This window comes from Drosophila takahashii, chromosome 2L (genome assembly GCF_030179915.1).
Source record: "Drosophila takahashii strain IR98-3 E-12201 chromosome 2L, DtakHiC1v2, whole genome shotgun sequence".
Classification (NCBI taxonomy): Eukaryota; Metazoa; Arthropoda; class Insecta; order Diptera; family Drosophilidae; genus Drosophila; species Drosophila takahashii.
The window spans coordinates 8691125-8709424 of record NC_091678.1 but is presented as its reverse complement, the minus strand read 5'-3'; the positions used below and the strand labels follow the sequence as shown (position 1 = coordinate 8709424).

Genomic DNA, 18300 nt, shown 5'->3' with positions numbered 1-18300 from the left:
TAAAAATTTATTAACGGAGGCGGGCTCAGCATTCAAATGCGCTTTAAAAGGCGGGCGACTAGAGAATAAGACAAATTCGAATTTATGTTTAAAACTGTATGGATGGGCTTTATTTATTGTAAGGACGTTTCAAAAATTCGTGTTACCGTTAACAAATCACATTGCTTACAAAGAAATACAAATGAATGCACATAATAAATCTAACTAATAGGCTTAACAAAATGTTTCTAAATGAACGTTTGAGTGTGATGAACAAATTGATTTAATTAACTAAATGGTTGTGGCTGCAATTAGTTAGTTCCCTCGAGTAAGCCTCCTGACTAGTATAGTTGCTCTAATAAATTCGCTACGCATGCCAATAGATCGGTTATTTTTACGGTGCCTAATTTGACTTTTTGAGATTCTTTTTGCGTATATTCCCGGGACAACCGCCGGCGCTGAGGAGATGCAATTTCCAGCCGCCATCCTGAGGCAGGTGCACATCGTCATGGCAGAGGGGACACCGTGCCGCTCCGGTTTTCAGTTCTGTGGAGGATAAATTAATGAAATAGTGACTTAAAAAATTTATCAAAATTTTTATATCTTACCCCGACAGTAGTCCTCCATCTGGTGCAGCTCATACAGCTGCTTGTGCACCGATTCAGTGCACCGGGTACAGACCACATAGCTCTCCTTGGCATCACATTCGGCTGTAAAATGTTAATACCAATAGTAATTATATCTTATTACCTAGGGATTCCTTGAAAACTTACTTGTCAGGTGGTAATTGAGGGCGGCTACCTCCAGCACTTGACTGCATTGTGGGCACTTGGACAAAAAAGGACAGGACTTCCAGTAGTGTCGGTCCAACTGGCTGGCGTCACTGCCAACACATGACCAATCGCAAAAAGGACAGCGACTAAAAAAATGGTTTACATTAATATAACAGTTGTAAAGAGATATCTTACAAAATATTTAAAGGAATTTTTATAAACATTTACAAACAAGTCAGGTGCCTTGACTATCAGATACCCGTTACTTAGCTAGAGTGAGTGCGAGGGAGATGGAGACATAAAACTTTGATCGCGCATAACTTTTTAACAAATGGTCCGATTTAAAGCATTTCTTCTACATTTCGATAGGCATTGATAAGCACCATAAAACTGCATTATTACTTTTCCGAAATCTTTTAAAGTTTGGGCGCCAGACACCTTTTAACAATCGTTTAAGGCGATTTAAGGCTTTGTTCTACCCGTTAAATTATTTTTGCACGAATACAATATACCCTTTTACTCTACGAGTATAAATACTCTAAAACAAAGTCTCTGCAATTTCGTAATACTCACATTTTGGGTGTGTTGTCTTCGGTGGACTCCGAGTTGGAAGCGGATCCCTTGCGCGAATTGGAGACGGATAGCATGGATCGCTTCAGCTGCTCATTGTACTGCTGCTTTCCATTGCAGCTGGCATAGCCATTGCTGGAGCTGCTCACTGGCCCAAGACCATGTCCACTCCGACTGTTCATCAGCCGGGAAGCATCCGAACTGGTGGAGGCCTTGTCCGCGGGTGGAGTTGCCGCATCCCCTGAGCTGTACTTATTGGCCTCCAGCAACTCCTGCTTGCGATCCAGATCCAACTTGTCGAACTCGGTAAAGAGCTGCCGGTACAAGAGATTCCGTCGCGTGATGTCGTCATCCGGGGGCAGCTGCTTGCGCACTAGACGAGGATTAACCTTGTAGACCAGCAGCAGGATGCGCTCGGCCACCTTTCGCACCGGTTCCGCCGGATGATGGATGCCCGAGCAGCCGCACTCGGACAATGCCCTGCAGGTGAGTCCACTGTGCTTGTCCGTGCTAATGCCCTGCGTGTGGACTAGCTGCTCCAGCATCTGCAGTCGGCTCATCGCGAGTCGCTGATGGGTTCCGGATCCAACGCTACGCGATAGTGCCGGGGCGACCAGGTGCTGCTCCGCCACCTCTGGACAGGCGGCGATGCTGAGGATCGTGTGCTGGGCCAGGGTGTGCAGTCGTGCCGACGGATCGCCAGACTTGGCCAGCAGTTCGGGGAGTAAGCGATCCACACAACGGGCCACCTCGTTGGGGGAAACGCGTCCGGGCACGTACTCCAGGAACAGCATGCGCACCGTCTCCGTGGCCTGGCCGAAAACGGAGTAAACGGCATCCCTTACCGCGCGATGGAGCAGCAGAGCTGCGCTGCGAGCCACCTTGTTGGGACTGGCGGCGTGCTCGTTGCCCGACGCCTCCACCGGGTCGTGCTCCTTTAGGAAGTTGCGCAGGCGCAGCAGGCCATCTTCTCGGTCTTGAAATTGGCGCGAGTAGAACTGCTCCACCTGGAAAAAAAGGGAAAATGTTTATAAATAAACATGAAAGTTAATTAGATCATTTTGGGGGACTCACCAGCTCACTGCCGAAGACCAGGATGGGTAAAGCTGCCTGGCGGCGCTCGCGGTCATTTAATCGCGAACGTCCCCGGTTGGGATCCGCTTCCAGAAGCGCGTTGCCTTGACACTCCCTTAAAAATTCATTAGTATTTGAACTGTGAGCGGTTTTTCGTGTGTGGTATCGGAATGGCAACGTTTACGGATGCGGTTACAATATACATATATAGGAGTAGAAAAGTATGTAAATTACTGGTACTGGTAAATAAAACACAAATAGTATTAGCAAAGGTCCTCGAAAAAAATTAAAATAGTTCCTATAAATTATGTAATCTTGGTATTAATAAATAACGTCGTTATAAAATAATTTCAAAAGCCCAAATGACTAACGAAGAAATTAAAAAAACTATCTAATATTAATATGTTATACAAATTCTGTTATGTATTCATATTACTTGTTCCTGTTTGTACTCTACATTTTATAGCCATTAAATTGGCTGATCAATGTATTAAATTCTGAGTTATACTACAAAAAAAAAAAAAAAATGGAGACCAAATTTAATTTTTCTTGTATTTGTAAAATGTAATTATCTTTTAGCTACCTAAATATCGCAATCTTCTTTCGACAACTTCTCCTCTATACCGCATTAAAACAAACTCTTTTTAAAAACATTTTCAAAATTTAAAAAACCGTTACCGGTTAGTGTTGATCAGTCGTTTGAGCACTAGTGTTGACAAACATTCAAACTAGAACTACGAACAACGAGTCTTCATGCAACAGCTGTTTAAACAAAACAAAGTAATTACTATTCCACAATTGTTTACCTATTTACTAGACAACCAGACAACGATTACGCCTCTCTCTACACCGGGTACTCACTGTCGCAGCGTGGGAATGGCCCGCTCCTCGTAGTCCTCGTAGGAATTGCGCGGCACGCTCTTGTTGCGCCTGCGCAGCGATCCCTGTCGGCTGGACATGGGTGAACTGTGCCTGGAGGGCAGACGCGGCGATTGGGGCAGCTCGTCGTGCGACTTGCGCCAGCCGCCCAGCGTGGGAGTGGGCGTGGCCTGCAGGGAGGCGGGCGCAGCAGCGGGAGCGGCAGCGGTAGCTGTAACCACATTATAATTACCAGGCTGTCCCTGCGAGCCATCCGTGGAGGACTTGTCGTCCAAACTGAGACTCGTCAGGCTCTTGGGACTGAATGTGGCTTCAGCCAGCGCCTGGGCCACATCCTGCAGACTGGGAGCCGCCGGCAGGCTGGGCTTCCCGCCCGCATAGATCTCGCAACTCTGATCGTTGGAGCTCAGAGCCACGCCCTGCGGTTCCAGCAGCTGATGCACCTGCAATTGCCGGAGGACTGCCGCCCGGTACATCTCGATCTGCTCCTTGCGCAGCCGCGCCGTCGTGAAGTCCTCCTGCCGGACGGCCTGCCGCTTGGCCAGGGCATAGCGACCCAAACGCTCACCGGCGCTTCTCAAGGCGGTCATGCAAAGTTTCAGCTTGCGGGCATACTCGAATCTCTCGGCGCTGACGGCCAAGATCTTGCGCTGCTCCAGCTTTCGGATCGACTGCACAATGGACTCCTCGACGTACATGGAGAAGAGCAGGTCGTCGCAGATGGAGGCCAAGGCTAGTTCACCGGTTGCCGTGTCCAGCGGCGGCGCCTCGCTGACCAAGTGCTCCTCGCCGTTGCCATTACTTGGCCCCACCTCCAGATCCTCGCCCAGGACATTCACCGCCAGCAGGGAAATCTGACCGGTGTCATTGTAGTCGTTGCCCTGGACGCCAATCAGTCGCAACTTTAGATGGGTGCCACGCCGAGGAGACACGGTGACGCTCTGCAGCTCCCGGGACTTGTAGTTGGTGTTCGCATTGTCCGCCAGAGCAACGAAGCCCAGGAAGTCAAAGTACTGCGAGGATGGAGTGCTGGGCAGGGATTTGGGCGAGTAGTGCAGCCAGAGTTCCACTTTCTCAGCTGTTTAGAGAAAAGAAAATAATATTATTAGGAAATCGAGAAGATTAATCCCTAGCTTTTTAGTCAAATTGATTTCCTAATAGAGCCCTGCGTGAATCATTAATTTTTGTTTTATCATAGTATGCTATGAAATTTCTGATTTGTTTGATTCAATTCTATGTGAAATAATTTATTTATTTATTTCAAATAAACTGAATGTTTTTCTTGTTCATTTCGAATTGAATGAATAATTTATATGAATTTTTTGAATTTGACAGTTTATTTTTGTGCTTTCTTTTGAGAACAAAAAGTGGAACATTTTTAACAAATTAAAGTTAACTGCATAGTAAATAAAATTCAGGCAGATTTAATCACAAAATAATGGCCCTTTCCTTTTCAAAAGAAATTGTCGTTTGAATTATTTCGGAATTCATGCCATTCATTCATTCAATTCTATTAAACTCAAAATTCTAATAAATTCATTCACAAAACAAAAAATTCAAATTAAATCATTGAATCCATTCATGCAGGGCTCTATTTCCTATCACCTAAAAAGTCAGTTCAAAGATCTCTTGAGAGTGGCTAAAATTAATAATTAATATCGGAATTTCATTAACTTACGAATAAGATACTGGTGGGCCAACAGTTGGATGCGATAGATCTTGGCCGGCTGCTGGAAACGGAGGATTATGTCGTGTGAGGTGAGGCTGCCGTCCGGAGCACTCCGCCATCCGTGGACTGTGGGTCCGTGGTTGTTGAGCTCGCTGGCCGGAAAGTTAACATCCTCGTCTGAAAGTTCAACGAAATGATCGAATCATCATTACTTGCATTGGCTAATAAAGTTTTTTTCGGCAGGTGACAATAATTCTCTTAGGCGGCCTCTTTTTCCGCACACTCAGCTAAACTTTTCCACATGATAGTGATAACATTACTCTTATCCGTTCTCTTGAGCTGAACCAACAGCCGCGGTCAAAATAGAAATACTGTTAGGCAAAACTAAATTCTAAATTTAAAAATCTTAGAAATTTATAAAACATGCTTTGTTATTTGTTAAAATTATAAAACAGCGACAGTAAACTGAATCATAAATTTGTAAATTAATGTCATTAGATTGGTTCTATTTAATCAACCCCATCTATAACACCATATCTCAATTACTGCTCTCTCTTTCTCTCTATCTTCAGGTTCCACGTTCTCTGTTTTGTATTTAAGCGATGGCGAGCATGTTGCTAGCTTAGTCGTCACTCAGCCGCCCAGTATCTGATAGTACAAATACCTACGGTATCTTATAGTGTAAATAACTGACTTAAAGTCAATTAATCGAGGAGAGAAAAGAACGCAAAATGCCGGAGGGATACACGAAAGCCACTGCCTGGCTGCAAATCCAGAGCCTGCTGAATAGCATTAACCACATGCTGATCTTCCTGGTGGCCGCCTTCTTTTTCGTCCTGGCCCGCAGCCTGGAGTTCAAGGATACGGCCATGCATATGTTCATGACGGGCATTGGAGTGAGTACAGTGCGATAAGCATTCCGACAATATAATCAATACTGTTAGATTGACCTGGATAAGGGACATGCAACGTCACATGTTATTTTATCGAAGTTGAAGCGCTGTATTTAAAAGGCTTTCCCTGCTCTCGACAGTTCCACGTCCTTATCGCCCAGGCCATGATGTCACACTCCAAAGTGAACCCGCTCACCCGCTGGCTGTCGCACCGCAACAAGTCGCGCTTCCACGCCATCCTGCAAATCGTGGGCGGCTCCATGGTCCTGCTGGGCTCCCTGGGCAAGTTTTCCAGCAAGGAGGTGCACTTTAACACCTGGCACGGCCGCGTGGGTGAGTCTACATAATATATATAATTGAGTTCTTTGGGTGTAACTAATCTGAATGCCATTTTCCAGGAGGAGCTGCTGCCTTTGGCTGTGCAGCCAGCATTGTGGGTGGTTTCGTGAACTATTTCCAGCCCAAGTTCGCCCTGAAAGTGATGCCGCCGTCGGAGATGCGCTTCCGCCACAACCTCTTCGGCCTGGTCACCTTCAGTCTGGGCATGGGAGCCATCTACCTGGGCTACTACTCCAAGTTCTTCACCAAGTTCGTGGACAATGACTTTATACCCGGCATGATGCTGGTCACCTCGCTGGTCTATGTGCTCACCATCATTGCGCCGGTGTCATCGCTCCTCACTAAACTTAAATACCGATCCAGGAAGAGGGCGGAACAGACCCAGTAGGCGATGCTGGAGAGGATGAGGCTGTGGCCAGTGAGGCTAACCGGAAAGTGTCAGGTCCTAGCATACAAAAATAAAGAGTTTGGCTTCCAGCCAAATTGAAATATGCAGACGCCACTAAAAATTGCATATGCAGACGCAAAAGAAGCCGACAACCGGCAGGCAATCTGTCAATATTAAAATGAAATATTATGGTCATCGTGTGGTTGCAGTGGTTTTAGCCCGTGGTAAATTGGCCGGGACCAAGGCAAATTGATTTAGCAGCTAACATTGTGGAAGAGTTAATATTAGCTGCGAATAAAAAAAGGGCTCTGCCATTCCTCTTTTTAAATCCCAACGTCATGGCGCACTAGGCGTATGCGTGTTTTATCGATTTCTCAAGTGCTGTGGACTTTAAAGAAAAGGATGGGAGGTGGCGAAACTTCTGTTTTCAGTCCAATCCAGACACAACTCAAAATATAATTAAAAACGTGGGGAAAACATAAAACGAGGAAAACAAATAGGCAAACTATGGAAACAAATAAAAGTCTATTTGCTGTTGAGCGTTTAAAAATCCCCCAATGTTTGTTTACCTGACGCAAAGACCACGTTAAAAGGTATTTTCTTGGCCATGCTGACGACGTCAAAAGCGCACAACTGAGCCTACGATTTTGGCTAATCCGCACATAAAGCGAACAATTTCTTTTAACGGTCCTTTGCGAACTAAACTTTCTCAGAAAATTCCTTCACAATTTCTTTTCGCGTTGCCAACTAACTAAATGCTATCGAAAAGGGTTATCGATTGGTAACAGCTGCTTTAATTTTGATACTTACCAACACTACTCGAAATTTAATTAGAAGTAAATAGTTCTGAGGAATAATTAGCCATGCCAACAAATGCCCATAAATACAGCATACTGCTGCCCACCTACAACGAGAAGGACAATTTGCCCATCATAATATGGCTAATTGTGAAATACATGAAGGCCAGGTGAGTAGCGGCTTCTTAAGTAGACAAAAAGCAGGCACTTAAAGCTGTATATTTTCAGCGGTCTGGAATACGAGGTGATTGTTATTGACGACGGCAGTCCGGATGGAACGCTGGACGTGGCCAAGGATCTGCAGAAGATCTACGGCGAGGACAGGATCGTGCTAAGACCCAGGGGCTCCAAGCTGGGCCTCGGGACCGCCTACATACATGGCATCAAACATGCCACCGGTGACTTTATTGTTATCATCGATGCGGATTTGAGTCATCATGTGAGCTCTGATAACAGGGAGAAATATTCGAAACTAATACGTGTTTTTATTCCGCTGCAGCCCAAATTCATCCCGGAGTTCATCAAGCTGCAGCAGCAGGGAGACTACGACATTGTCTCCGGCACTCGGTACGCCGGAAATGGAGGCGTCTTTGGCTGGGACTTTAAGCGCAAGCTCATCTCGCGCGGCGCCAACTTTCTGTCCCAGGTGCTCCTCCGTCCGGATGCCAGTGATCTGACTGGCTCCTTCCGGCTCTACAAGAAGGACGTTCTGGAGAAATGCATCGCGAGCTGCGTGTCCAAGGGCTATGTCTTCCAAATGGAGATGCTTGTGAGGGCCCGGCAGCACGGCTACACCATCGCCGAGGTGCCCATCACCTTCGTGGACCGCATCTATGGCACCTCGAAGCTGGGAGGCACTGAGATCATCCAGTTTGCCAAGAACCTGCTGTATCTGTTTGCCACCACATAAAGAACTTACGAACACCGCCATCAACTGAGTAGATTTTCAAATTTTTAATTTTCTTTGGATTTTTCTTTGCTTTGTACATTTGGTAAGATTTGCTCAAAGAATTTTACATACATCTAATGAATTATGCATGAGAAATTTGTTTGCCATATTTATAATAATTCCCCGTGGTAGGTTTCATTTATAATTTGAATAATGATAACTAGCGTTAATTGATTTAATTACTCAAGTCGAAAACTTTGTGCTGGTTGTCCGGATTGCCGTAGAGAGTGCCGCAGTCATCGTCCAGGGCGTCCACCGCACCGCCGCCGTAGTTCTTCAAGGCCAGGGTCAGCAGGGAGTTGCGATCCTTGAGGGCCAGCACCACAAAGGCCCCGTTTGGCAGGATCTCACAGGTGCTGACCTGCGCCGGTGGCTTGAACACGGCCAGGGATTTGGCTGAAAGAAAGGAGAAGGTGTAAAAGATGCAGAATATAATGATTCTGCTATGCTTACCTGAGTTCAACTCCCACATGCGGACGGCGGAGTCGCGGCCCTCCTTGTCATAGGAAAGCAGCACCTTGCCCAGCGGATCCAGCTTCAAGAACGTCACCGGAGCATTGTGACCGATCAGCGTGCTCTTGCAGTTGCCCGTGACCAGGTCCCAGATGAGGATCTTGGCATCCTCCAGGCCCGCAATCACGCAGGCATTCACCTGGGAGATGGCCAGGGAGACGGTGTTGCAGGTGGGCTTCCACTTCTTGAACAGAGTGCCACTCTGCAGGTCGTATACCACAATAAAGTTGGGCGTCGTGGGCTCATTTAGCTCCTTGGCCACAACGCAAACGTAGGAGCCCTCGTGGGTGATCGCCGACAGGGAGGTGATGAAGTCGTGGTGCGGGATTCGGAGGTCATAGAGCAGCTTGCGCTGCGAAAGGTGCCAGACGAGGAGGGGGAAAGGCTTCTGGGTCTCATCGCCGCACACCAAGATCCTGGAAAACAAACAGGGAATAAGAAACTACTTAAATTTTAATTATTATTAATTATTTCCACATTACCGTCCGTCTCCAGAGACCAAAAGGGAATTGAGAAAGCGGTCCTCGCCCGCCTTGAAGGTGGTTACACAGTCGCCCGAATCCAGATTCATTAGATTCACATACATCCTGTTCCGGGAGAGGCAAACCAAGTGGTTTTGATCGTGCAGACCGAAATACGGCATCTTTTGGTTCATCACTCCCTTCAGGGTAACCTGAAAATACAAGAAAAATCATATTAATGATACATTTAAAAGCAGGTTTCGGAATTTAAAACACATGTTACAAACATGTAAAATTGTATTTTACCGCGTGAGCAAAGTTTTTAACATATGTGTCAAAAACAAAAGTGTTAAAATGTGAAAAATAATTGTTAACACACACCGCTCACTTGTGTTTTTTACACAATGTGTTACTAACAGGTTTCGGAACTTAACACACATGTTAAAAACTTGTAAAATTGTATTTAACAGTGTGAGCAAAGTTTTTGACATATGTGTCAAAAACAAAAGTGTTAAAATGTGAAAAATAATTGTTAAGACACACAGCTATCTTGTGTTTTTTACACAATGCGTTATTAACACGACGTATTTTTTACACAATGTGTTATTAACACGTGTTTTTTACACAATGTGTTATTAACACGACGTTTTTTTTACACAATGTGTTATTAACACGAAGTGTTTTTTACACACTGAGTTTAGTTAAAAGATTTATTTTATACACAACTCACCTTGAACTTTCCCTCGTCCAGATTGATGACCCGGATCTCGCGACGACACAGGACAGCCGCCTCGTAGTTGCCCACAGGACACATGGCCGTCGGCTGCTGGATGCCCTGCAGTTCACGGATGCGACAGCAGTTCTTCACATCCCAGATGCAAATTTCGGCTCGCTCTGTGCACATGGAGGCCACATAGCAGCCGGGCTGGGGCAGATTCATGAGGACATCGTAACCCTTCACGGGGATCGAAGTGGCAGGAGCATCCTCCTCCTCTTCCGAGGGCTTCTCCTGATTGCCATTCTCCGCATCCAGATCGGCGTTCAGGATCTCCAGAAAGGCGAACTCCAGCTCGTTGGTGTACTCCCACCAGGAGCGAATCTTCTCGTCGTCCTTCAGCTCCGGTGCCTCCCTGAAGCGGGTCTTCAGGTAGTACTTCATCAGCGTGTAGAACTGCTGGCCATCGTAGCTCAGCTCGTGGAGATACTGCTCGAGGAATTGCTTGAGGAAGTGGATGTGGACATAACCGCCGGACTTGGCCAGCCACTCCGCCTGCAGGATGTCGTGGAGGAGGTGCTCTGGTCCCGTGGCATGCACCTTGTTGGCGATCCACTGGAGGTCCGTAAAGTAAAAGCAGTTGAAGAGTATGTCGATCTTGTGCGGCGCCGGATTGTCCTCAATCACGGCACAGAAGTGATGATAAGGCAGTTTTAAGTACTTTTGGTAATTGTAGCTGTTAGAGGAAATAGCTTATAAAATTGATCAGATACAAAAAGGACGGGAACTCACGTGTTGGCACCCTGGCTACCCTTGAACTCGCTGTCCTGCCGGTCGAAGTAGTCCCGCAGCGCTTCATGTACCAGCCACTGCTTCTGCGCGTACCTCGCCAGGACCGCTCGTCCAAAGCTCCTGTCCGCTATCCTAATATTCTTAAGACCTAACAGCATTGGTCCCATCAGCCAGCAGAACTTGGACCAGACCTTAAAGGCGACCTGCGCCTCCAGCTGTGTCATTTTCTGGAACACGCCCAGGCAGTCGCTCTCGCGGATGCCCCATGGCGACAGCTTGACGATCAGCAGCAGCAGCTCCACCTGATCGGCGGCAAACTTGGACTCCAGCACCTGCAAAATACGCCCCGAGATGTCGCCAATCTCACTGATCGGCTGGGCCACATGACCCAGCCAGGCGAGCCACCACAGTGACTTGGCGTGGTAGGGCGTCTTGCCGTGCAGCGTCTTCCACTCGTCGGGCAGCTTGAGTGCCCCGTTGGCCGCGTAGAAGTCACCGCCACCGGAACTGAGGATGTCGTGCCACTGGCGTTCCGTAAATTGCCGCAGCCGCAGGAAGCAACGCTGTTGAATGCCCAACTGCGCCAGCGCGGCGAGCATATCAAAGGAGTCGTTCCCAGCCTCCGTCCCGTCCACGTCCACCTCTCCCTCATCCGCCGCCAGCTCGCTGATGGTGAGGATCAGCTTGGCACTGCCCAGCTGCAGGGGCAGCCAATCGAGCAGTTCTTCCCGCTGCAGTTCGTCCACTCCATCGATGATCAGGACAAAGAAGCGCTGCTGCCGGTCCAGGATCTCTCGGATCACACGAGCATAGGCCTCTAGTGTCTAAAGGATGAAATTACTTAAATATATCATTCTGAAAGTGACTCAAGTGTGGATGCTACTAACGTGTGGCACTTGGCATTGATGACCTGTCTCCAGGACGGACATCTGGTTGGCCATTGAGCCCAGCAAAGAGGTGAGATCCGAGGAGCGGGCACTGAGATTGGCATATCTGAAGAGGTAATGATGGAAATGATTATCAAAAAGATCAATAATGTTTGGGCAATCTTTATACCCTTGCAGAGGGTATTATAATTTCAGTCAAAAGTTTGCAACTCAGTGAAGGGACGTTTCCGACCCCATAAAGTATATGTATCTAGCCTATCCGTCTGTCCGTTCGTCCGTTTATACGCAAACTAGTCTCTCAGTTTTTAGGCTATCGGGATGAAACTTTCCCAAAAGTTTCTTTCTATTGCAGGTAGTATATAAGTCGGAACCGGCCGGATCGAACAACTAAATCTTATAGCTTCCATAGGAAAGATCGGGAAAAAAATTTAAAAAACAAAATGTTTGAAATATTACCTTCTTCTCTTGGGAACATTATTTTTTAAAAATTTATGAATTTCAAATTAAAGTTTTGAAAAATCGGTCGGAAACTTAAATGAATATTAAAAGGAAAAAAATTATTTCTTTGTTGATTTTAATTACATTTTCTTCTTTTTTAAGATATAGCTTTTCTTTACCATTTCAAAATTTTGAATTAAATTTAACAAAATTCGGGCGTCTATATTACATAGCTCCCATGGGAAGGATCAAAAAAATTATGCATAAATAATACGAAAGCAGCTAAAATGTGGACTGTTTTAACCTACAAGCAAGTAGGGGAGAGTGGGGCAATTTCGTCAGCATTTTTTCAAAGCTATTTTTTGTCCATCTTGAGACACGTTATCATATTTCTTTTTTTATTGTTGAATGCGGTTAGCACCAAGCTTTAAAATGTGACGTTTCCCTATTTTTTAAATTACCTTGGTGATTTATAAAAAATTAAAAAGTAAAATCAATATACTGGGGCAATCTCGCCACATAGAGGGGTAAAATCGCCACACCACAGGGGCAATTTCGTCACCTGAAAAATGTAGGGAATTTTACGCCTATAAATATGCTACACTGATCAAGCGTACCATTTTTGTTGACGTCCTATATTTGTTGCTGCTGCTGGTAGTCTGTTCGTTAGCCAGCTCGTCAAATAAAAAAAGATGTATCTAAAATAGGTGCGAATTTACCCTAAGCTTAGGGTGGCGAAATTTCCCCAGACAGTACTTTTTTAGAAATAATTATTTTTTGTCCCAAATTAGGCGCGAAGTTAAAAATCACTAACGCAGAAATTCACATTATAGCACTGTGTATTATATAAAAAATCGTGTATCTTATTCCTTTTGAATTGTGGCATACAGAAAAAATTTCGTCGAGAACTAAATGTAGCTTTTGAACTGTTAAAACACATTTAATATTATAGCTTAATTATCTTGGCCTTTTGTGCAAAAAAAACCCATTGGTTGTGTCTGGCCGTCTTGAAGGACTAAAACAAAAAAATTATATATTTTTACGACTTATGGATTCCGAGATATTGCAGGTGACGAAATTGCCCCTGTGACGAAATTCCCCCACTCTCCCCTAAATATAAATTTAATGTTTTTATAAGTTAATAGGAATAATATGCAAGGGTATATAAGCTTTGGCTGGCCGAAGCTAGCTTCCTTTCTTGTTTGGAAATCTTTTTAGGATATTGTTAAACCCTACCTCAGTATGAGCTGGGCCTCCGGCTTCCAGCGGTGCACGTTCTCCATGATCTTGGAGACCAGGACGCTCTTGCCGCTGCCCCGGGCGCCGGACACGACCAGCGGTTGGGCGGTGCTGTCCCGGATGTAGCGCTTCACGTCGTTCATGATGTCGAAGTTGGCCGAGTTCTGGGCGAGCAGCTTCGAGTAGTGGCCCACGAGGCGAAGTTCCTCGAGCAGCACCCGATCCACGCCCAGCGTGTTGTACGGAATGCTGCTCTTCTGCTGGTGCTCCTCGAAGATCCCGGCCAGCACCTTGTCCAGCAGGCTCTCGATCACAGCCGACAACTCCTCGTCCAGGATGCTCATCGTCGGCAGCAGCCGGATGAGATTCTTCTCGCTCAACTGGCTCTTGAGACCGGAGTAAACGTGACTGATCCGCCGCTGCACCTCCAGCTCCAGCTGGCTGGCATTCTCCGCCAGCCGCGCCATCTGGCTGCCCGTCTGGATCCAGATGCAGCGCTTGGCCAGCTCCTGGCTGATCAGCACCGTGTTGTTAATCTCCTGCTCCACCACGGTGGTCAGATACGAGTCCTTGACGTCGTCGGAGAAGAGGCGCAACAGCACGGCCAGCAGCTCGTTTAGTTCTCCGTTCGCCTGGCCCGAGTACGGATCCACCTGTTGGGCATGCAGACGGTGGCACATCGGCTGGTACGAGTTGTCAATGGTGTACCACTTCTCCAGGAGCAGGCGCTCGGCCTCACTGGCGGTGCCCAGCACCGAGGTGAAGTCCTGGCTCTCGATGGTCAGCGGCAGCATGGGAGTGCCCAAGGTTGCGCCCAAAAAGAGCACCGGCACCACATACGCTCCGGCCGAGTGGCGCGTGATCTCGCACAGGCAGTTGGCCGCCTCCTCGTGACCGCCCTGCGCCTCCAGCGGTGTCTGGGTCCAGCGCTTCACCTCCTGCAGGCGCGAGAAATCCTTCCGCGCGTTGCCATTGCCCGGCTCCGTTTCCGGCTCGCTGTCGTGGACATCGGCGATGATGAAGTCGAAGCCACGGCTTTGGCACTTGCTCTTGAAGTGTTTGTACAGGCTGTGGACGACGCGCTTGTGCTTCTTGTACTCGGTGCTGTTGTCGGCCAGTATATAGACCACGATCTTTTTGTCCCGCTCAATCTTCCGGCCGGGCGGCGGTTTGCCCTGCAGCACGCTCAGGTTTCCGGCTCCCGGATTGGCATTGGCCACGTCACTGGGCGCCTGCGCCCCCTGCGGTGTGGTGCTATTTGAATCTGTTCGAGAGAGAGGCAATAACGTTTAAGTGCTGAGTTCATATAAAGAAGTTTGAGCTTTTGCTAAAGAATTCGCGCATTGAGTCAGTGGAAAAAAGTAATTCTTTTAGAACTATAACACTGGTCGACAAAAAAAAAGCCCAAGAATAAAAGCTACCAAACCTGAAAGGATTTTAGCTGTAGATTACTACCTCATACTTGGAAACTTTCCATCACGTCGAAGTTTTGAGAAATCCGTGGTAAAAGTTCCAAATTTTCGATTTTTAGGCACTTTTTGCTACTTAATAGTAGGAAAACCCTTCGTAGCCCAGAGCCAAAATTTAGCGAAAAAGGTACTTTGAACCTTTAACTTCAAGAGTGTCCAATCACAAAGTTGGGCGACCTCTACTTTTTTAGCTACAGTGGATTTTACTGAAGTACTTTTTGTCACTTTTTTTCATCTATAGTAGCCTGATATTTTGAATGTATTGTATGTGTACGGGTCTCAGTTCAACAAGGAAAATATCAGGCTACTATAGATGAAAAAAAGTGACAAAAAGTACTTCTGTAAAATCCATTGTAGCTAAAGATATAGAGGTCGCCCAGCTTTGTGATTGGACACTCTTGAAGTTAAAGGTTCGAGGTACCACTTCCGCTAAATTGTGGCTCTGGGCTACGAAAGGTTTTCTTACTATTAAGCCGCAAAAAGTGCCGAAAAATCGAAAATTTGGATCTTTGACCACGGATTTCTAAAAACTTCGACGTGATGGAAAGTTTCCAAGTATGAGGTAGTAATCTACAGCTAAAATCCTTTCAGGTTTGGTAGCTTTTATTCTTGGGCCAAGAAAAAGTCTTGATTTTGTCGACCTGTGTAATCAAAACCCCTAAATCTTTAAGTAAAGGTTTAAGTTTTAAGTAAGGTTTAAGTAAAATTCGTGAGATAAAGAATTGTTTACAGCGATAATCTATTTAGTACTTAAAGCATTTCTTATATTTTATTTACCCTTGGCTATTTAAATCTGTTGGAGAAAGCCAATAACGTTTAAGTTATGAATTCATATAAAAAAGCTTAAGCTTATCCTAAAGAATTCGCGGACTGAGACAGTGGAAAAAAGTGTTTTTTTTAGAACTAAAATCATAGCCCCTAAATCTTAGGCTTAAAAATTATTCCTAAGTTAAAGAATTGTTTAAAAAGATAATTTAAGAAGTAAGAGAGATACTCTGAGCTACAGATATCTAAAATAGTTAATATATTTCAGTTACCCTTGTCAGTTCCGCCTGTTTTGCCCGTCACCGTTGGTGGCTGTTGCTTCTGAGCCTGCGTCTGGTTTCCATTGGCCTCCGGCAGAGGAGTCACCTCCGGCAGCGCCTCTACGGCCGCCAAAGGAGCGCGCTTCTCCTCGCCAGCACTCGAGTCGGTGGAGATCAGGTTGTCCTTCTGTTCCGCCTCCTGGTATGGAGGCGAACTGCAATCACAATTAAATTAAATTTTCTAATGGACATTTCATTATTGGAAGAATACACTTACTCGTCGGACTTTTCGGAGGCACTGTCCTTGTCCTTCTTTTTCTTCTGGCCGGAACTGCACACGTTGCCCATTGCGGTCGTTCGATTTCCTACTCTTTAAATTACAATTGACTATTGATGTCCTGCAAAGGATTGAAAGAAATTTGATCTATTGGAGGTTGTGGGATTATAAACTACCTAGAAAACAAATAAGCTTGAAACCATTTATAATTTCTGTATCAGTTTAGGATAAGGGATGAAAAAAAAATGTAGTCTAGTATAATGCAAAGTAAAAGACCTTTCAAAGACTACCCCACTCTACTTATACTTAACTATGTCCTACTAACGATACTAACTTTTATTTTAGTCTTAAGTTTAATCGCAAAGCATTAAAAAAATATTAGTGAATTTTACAGGAGCTACCCATATTTATTATTAAGTCCTTGATTTAAGATTTCTGATTTAAGATTTGTATCCTTTTAATTTAATTACTCGTAATCGAAAATAGTTGATTAATGGCTTTATATATAAAGTAAAACAAGTACAAACTCCCTATAAGATTCTAACTTCCTAATGGGTAATATTATCACGTTTTTAGTAATCGCTGTGGTAATTTGCAAAAGATTGATTAAGTTGGAACCTCACAGCTGTTGCAGGGTATCCCATCCCCTTATCGATTGGGAAACACTTGAGGCGCCCAGATTGCAAAAGTGATATCCTTCTTATAAAGATGTTTCCTTTATTTATGATACAGAACACGTATATTTTATAACTCTTCCGTAATAATGGTCTTAAATAGTTGATGAACTGACAGATATAAATTTTTCTACAACAGGTCAATGACAAAAACAAAATGCTTGGGAACACCGAGCACATCCTGTGCGAGGAGCGAGCGAGAAGGAGCAACTCGTGAGTGAAAGAGAGGGGGCTAGGTGAGAGAAAAGCTTTCGCTGAAGAGGCGAACGAACGCATGCTCTCTGCGGGAACTTTTATAGAGATTTTCTGCGTTGAATTGGCATTGGCGTTAATCAAGTGGTCGAGTGAACTGGCCCAAGTGGGTGGTTGTGGGCGATGGGCGGTGGGTGGTGGGTGGTTGTTGGTGGGTTCTGGTGGGTCTGGGTCTGGGTCTCGTCTCGGATTTATTGCGGGCAATGCGCTTGGCTGGATTTTTGTGTACACGCTTGAAAATTGTTGACGCGCGAGCCCCTCTTTGCCCATCGATATCACCTATGTATGCATGGACATGGATGCTTGGGCATTTTCCCCTGGTTAAGTTTTTATTGGATATCAAAATATTTTCGATCGTTCAACCAACAATATACACAGCATTTGTCTTTCGCGACCGATTTAAATTCTTTAGCGGGGGAAGGTGGGGAAAAGAACGCTAAAAATAAATCCCCCCTATATACACAGAATATATGTTTTTGAATCTGTTAGTTCGACATTTTGTCGCAGCGGAATTTCGAAATGGTTCAATATCAATTAATTTGTCAAAGATGCCGTGAAGTGAATCTGAATGTGAGTCTTAGTCCCGTGTGTTTTTCGCTCGCAATCTCTTTTCACATCACATCACAGATGCCTTTGCGTTTGCAGCGCACTCGTTCGGTGTGTATGCATCGTTTAGTTGGTTATTTGATTTATTTTAATACACAAATTTCTGTCACTTACTTTTCTTTACGCGCTTTTCACATGCGCCCCCCGGAAAACCCGCCGCACCCGCACCCCGTCGCAATCTGGCGAACCAACCGAGAGCCCCGAGTCTAAAACATTTTCCACCCACTGCACTTGCACTTTGCTCAATTAATTGCCTAATCAAAATGTTTGTTACACACACGCCGCGAAGACATTTCGTCCGAAAAGTGTATCTTTCGAGTGCGTTTTTCCTTTTTTCCGCTCGATTCTCTATCTTATTTTTTTTCGATTTTTTTTTCTTTTCGATGGCAGTGCGCGCCTCGGCTAGTTTTTCCTTGTCCCGCCGATGTGCGTCGTCGTAGTGCTCGGCGCTCTGGGTTTTCACTGCTTCTGAGTCCGTTGGAAAATCGGTCGCCAGCGAGTGCGTATTGCGGAAAGCTCCGGAGCTTTTCCGACGACCTCCTCTCTCGAAGCCCGCTGCGACGAGGGCTGCAATTTGTTCAAAGTGGCCATTGAAGACCTTGCCGCGAATTACCGTTAAGCGTTACAGTGGAACGGAGGACC

General features: G+C 45.7%; 4 protein-coding genes across 5 annotated transcripts; 2 read left to right on the top strand and 2 right to left on the bottom strand.

Annotated features, from left to right (window-relative positions):
- Positions 1–89: 89 nt before the first annotated feature.
- Positions 90–7263, bottom strand: LOC108055436 (centrosomal protein of 104 kDa). Of its 2 annotated transcripts, none has more exons than XM_070211808.1 (8): positions 7134–7263; positions 4954–5121; positions 3258–4353; positions 2397–2535; positions 1326–2329; positions 753–898; positions 588–689; positions 90–525 (listed from the first exon to the last, which is right to left on the bottom strand). In XM_070211808.1, the coding sequence occupies exons 1-8, from the start codon at positions 7171–7173 to the stop codon at positions 383–385; spliced, it is 2838 nt and encodes a 945-aa protein (XP_070067909.1). In that variant the 5' UTR covers positions 7174–7263; the 3' UTR covers positions 90–382. The 2 variants fall into 2 exon arrangements, with proteins under 2 accessions (XP_070067909.1, XP_016994265.2); XM_017138776.3 differs by having other exon boundaries at positions 2397–2511.
- On the top strand, positions 5017–6671 carry LOC108055439 (transmembrane reductase CYB561D2). Its single transcript, XM_017138778.3, has 4 exons — positions 5017–5033; positions 5517–5840; positions 5978–6170; positions 6236–6671. The coding sequence occupies exons 2-4, from the start codon at positions 5676–5678 to the stop codon at positions 6562–6564; spliced, it is 687 nt and encodes a 228-aa protein (XP_016994267.2). The 5' UTR covers positions 5017–5033; positions 5517–5675; the 3' UTR covers positions 6565–6671.
- Positions 7264–7273: 10 nt separating the features above from the next.
- Positions 7274–8406, top strand: Dpm1 (Dolichyl-phosphate mannosyltransferase subunit 1). The gene is made up of 3 exons (XM_017138777.3): positions 7274–7531; positions 7590–7800; positions 7861–8406. The coding sequence occupies exons 1-3, from the start codon at positions 7428–7430 to the stop codon at positions 8269–8271; spliced, it is 726 nt and encodes a 241-aa protein (XP_016994266.1). The 5' UTR covers positions 7274–7427; the 3' UTR covers positions 8272–8406.
- On the bottom strand, positions 8292–18120 carry LOC108055435 (uncharacterized). The gene is made up of 10 exons (XM_017138774.3): positions 17773–18120; positions 16127–16247; positions 15862–16064; positions 13353–14619; positions 11679–11784; positions 10792–11615; positions 10015–10735; positions 9306–9496; positions 8764–9239; positions 8292–8706 (listed from the first exon to the last, which is right to left on the bottom strand). The coding sequence occupies exons 2-10, from the start codon at positions 16195–16197 to the stop codon at positions 8486–8488; spliced, it is 4080 nt and encodes a 1359-aa protein (XP_016994263.2). The 5' UTR covers positions 16198–16247; positions 17773–18120; the 3' UTR covers positions 8292–8485.
- Between the last annotated feature and the right edge of the window lie 180 nt (positions 18121–18300).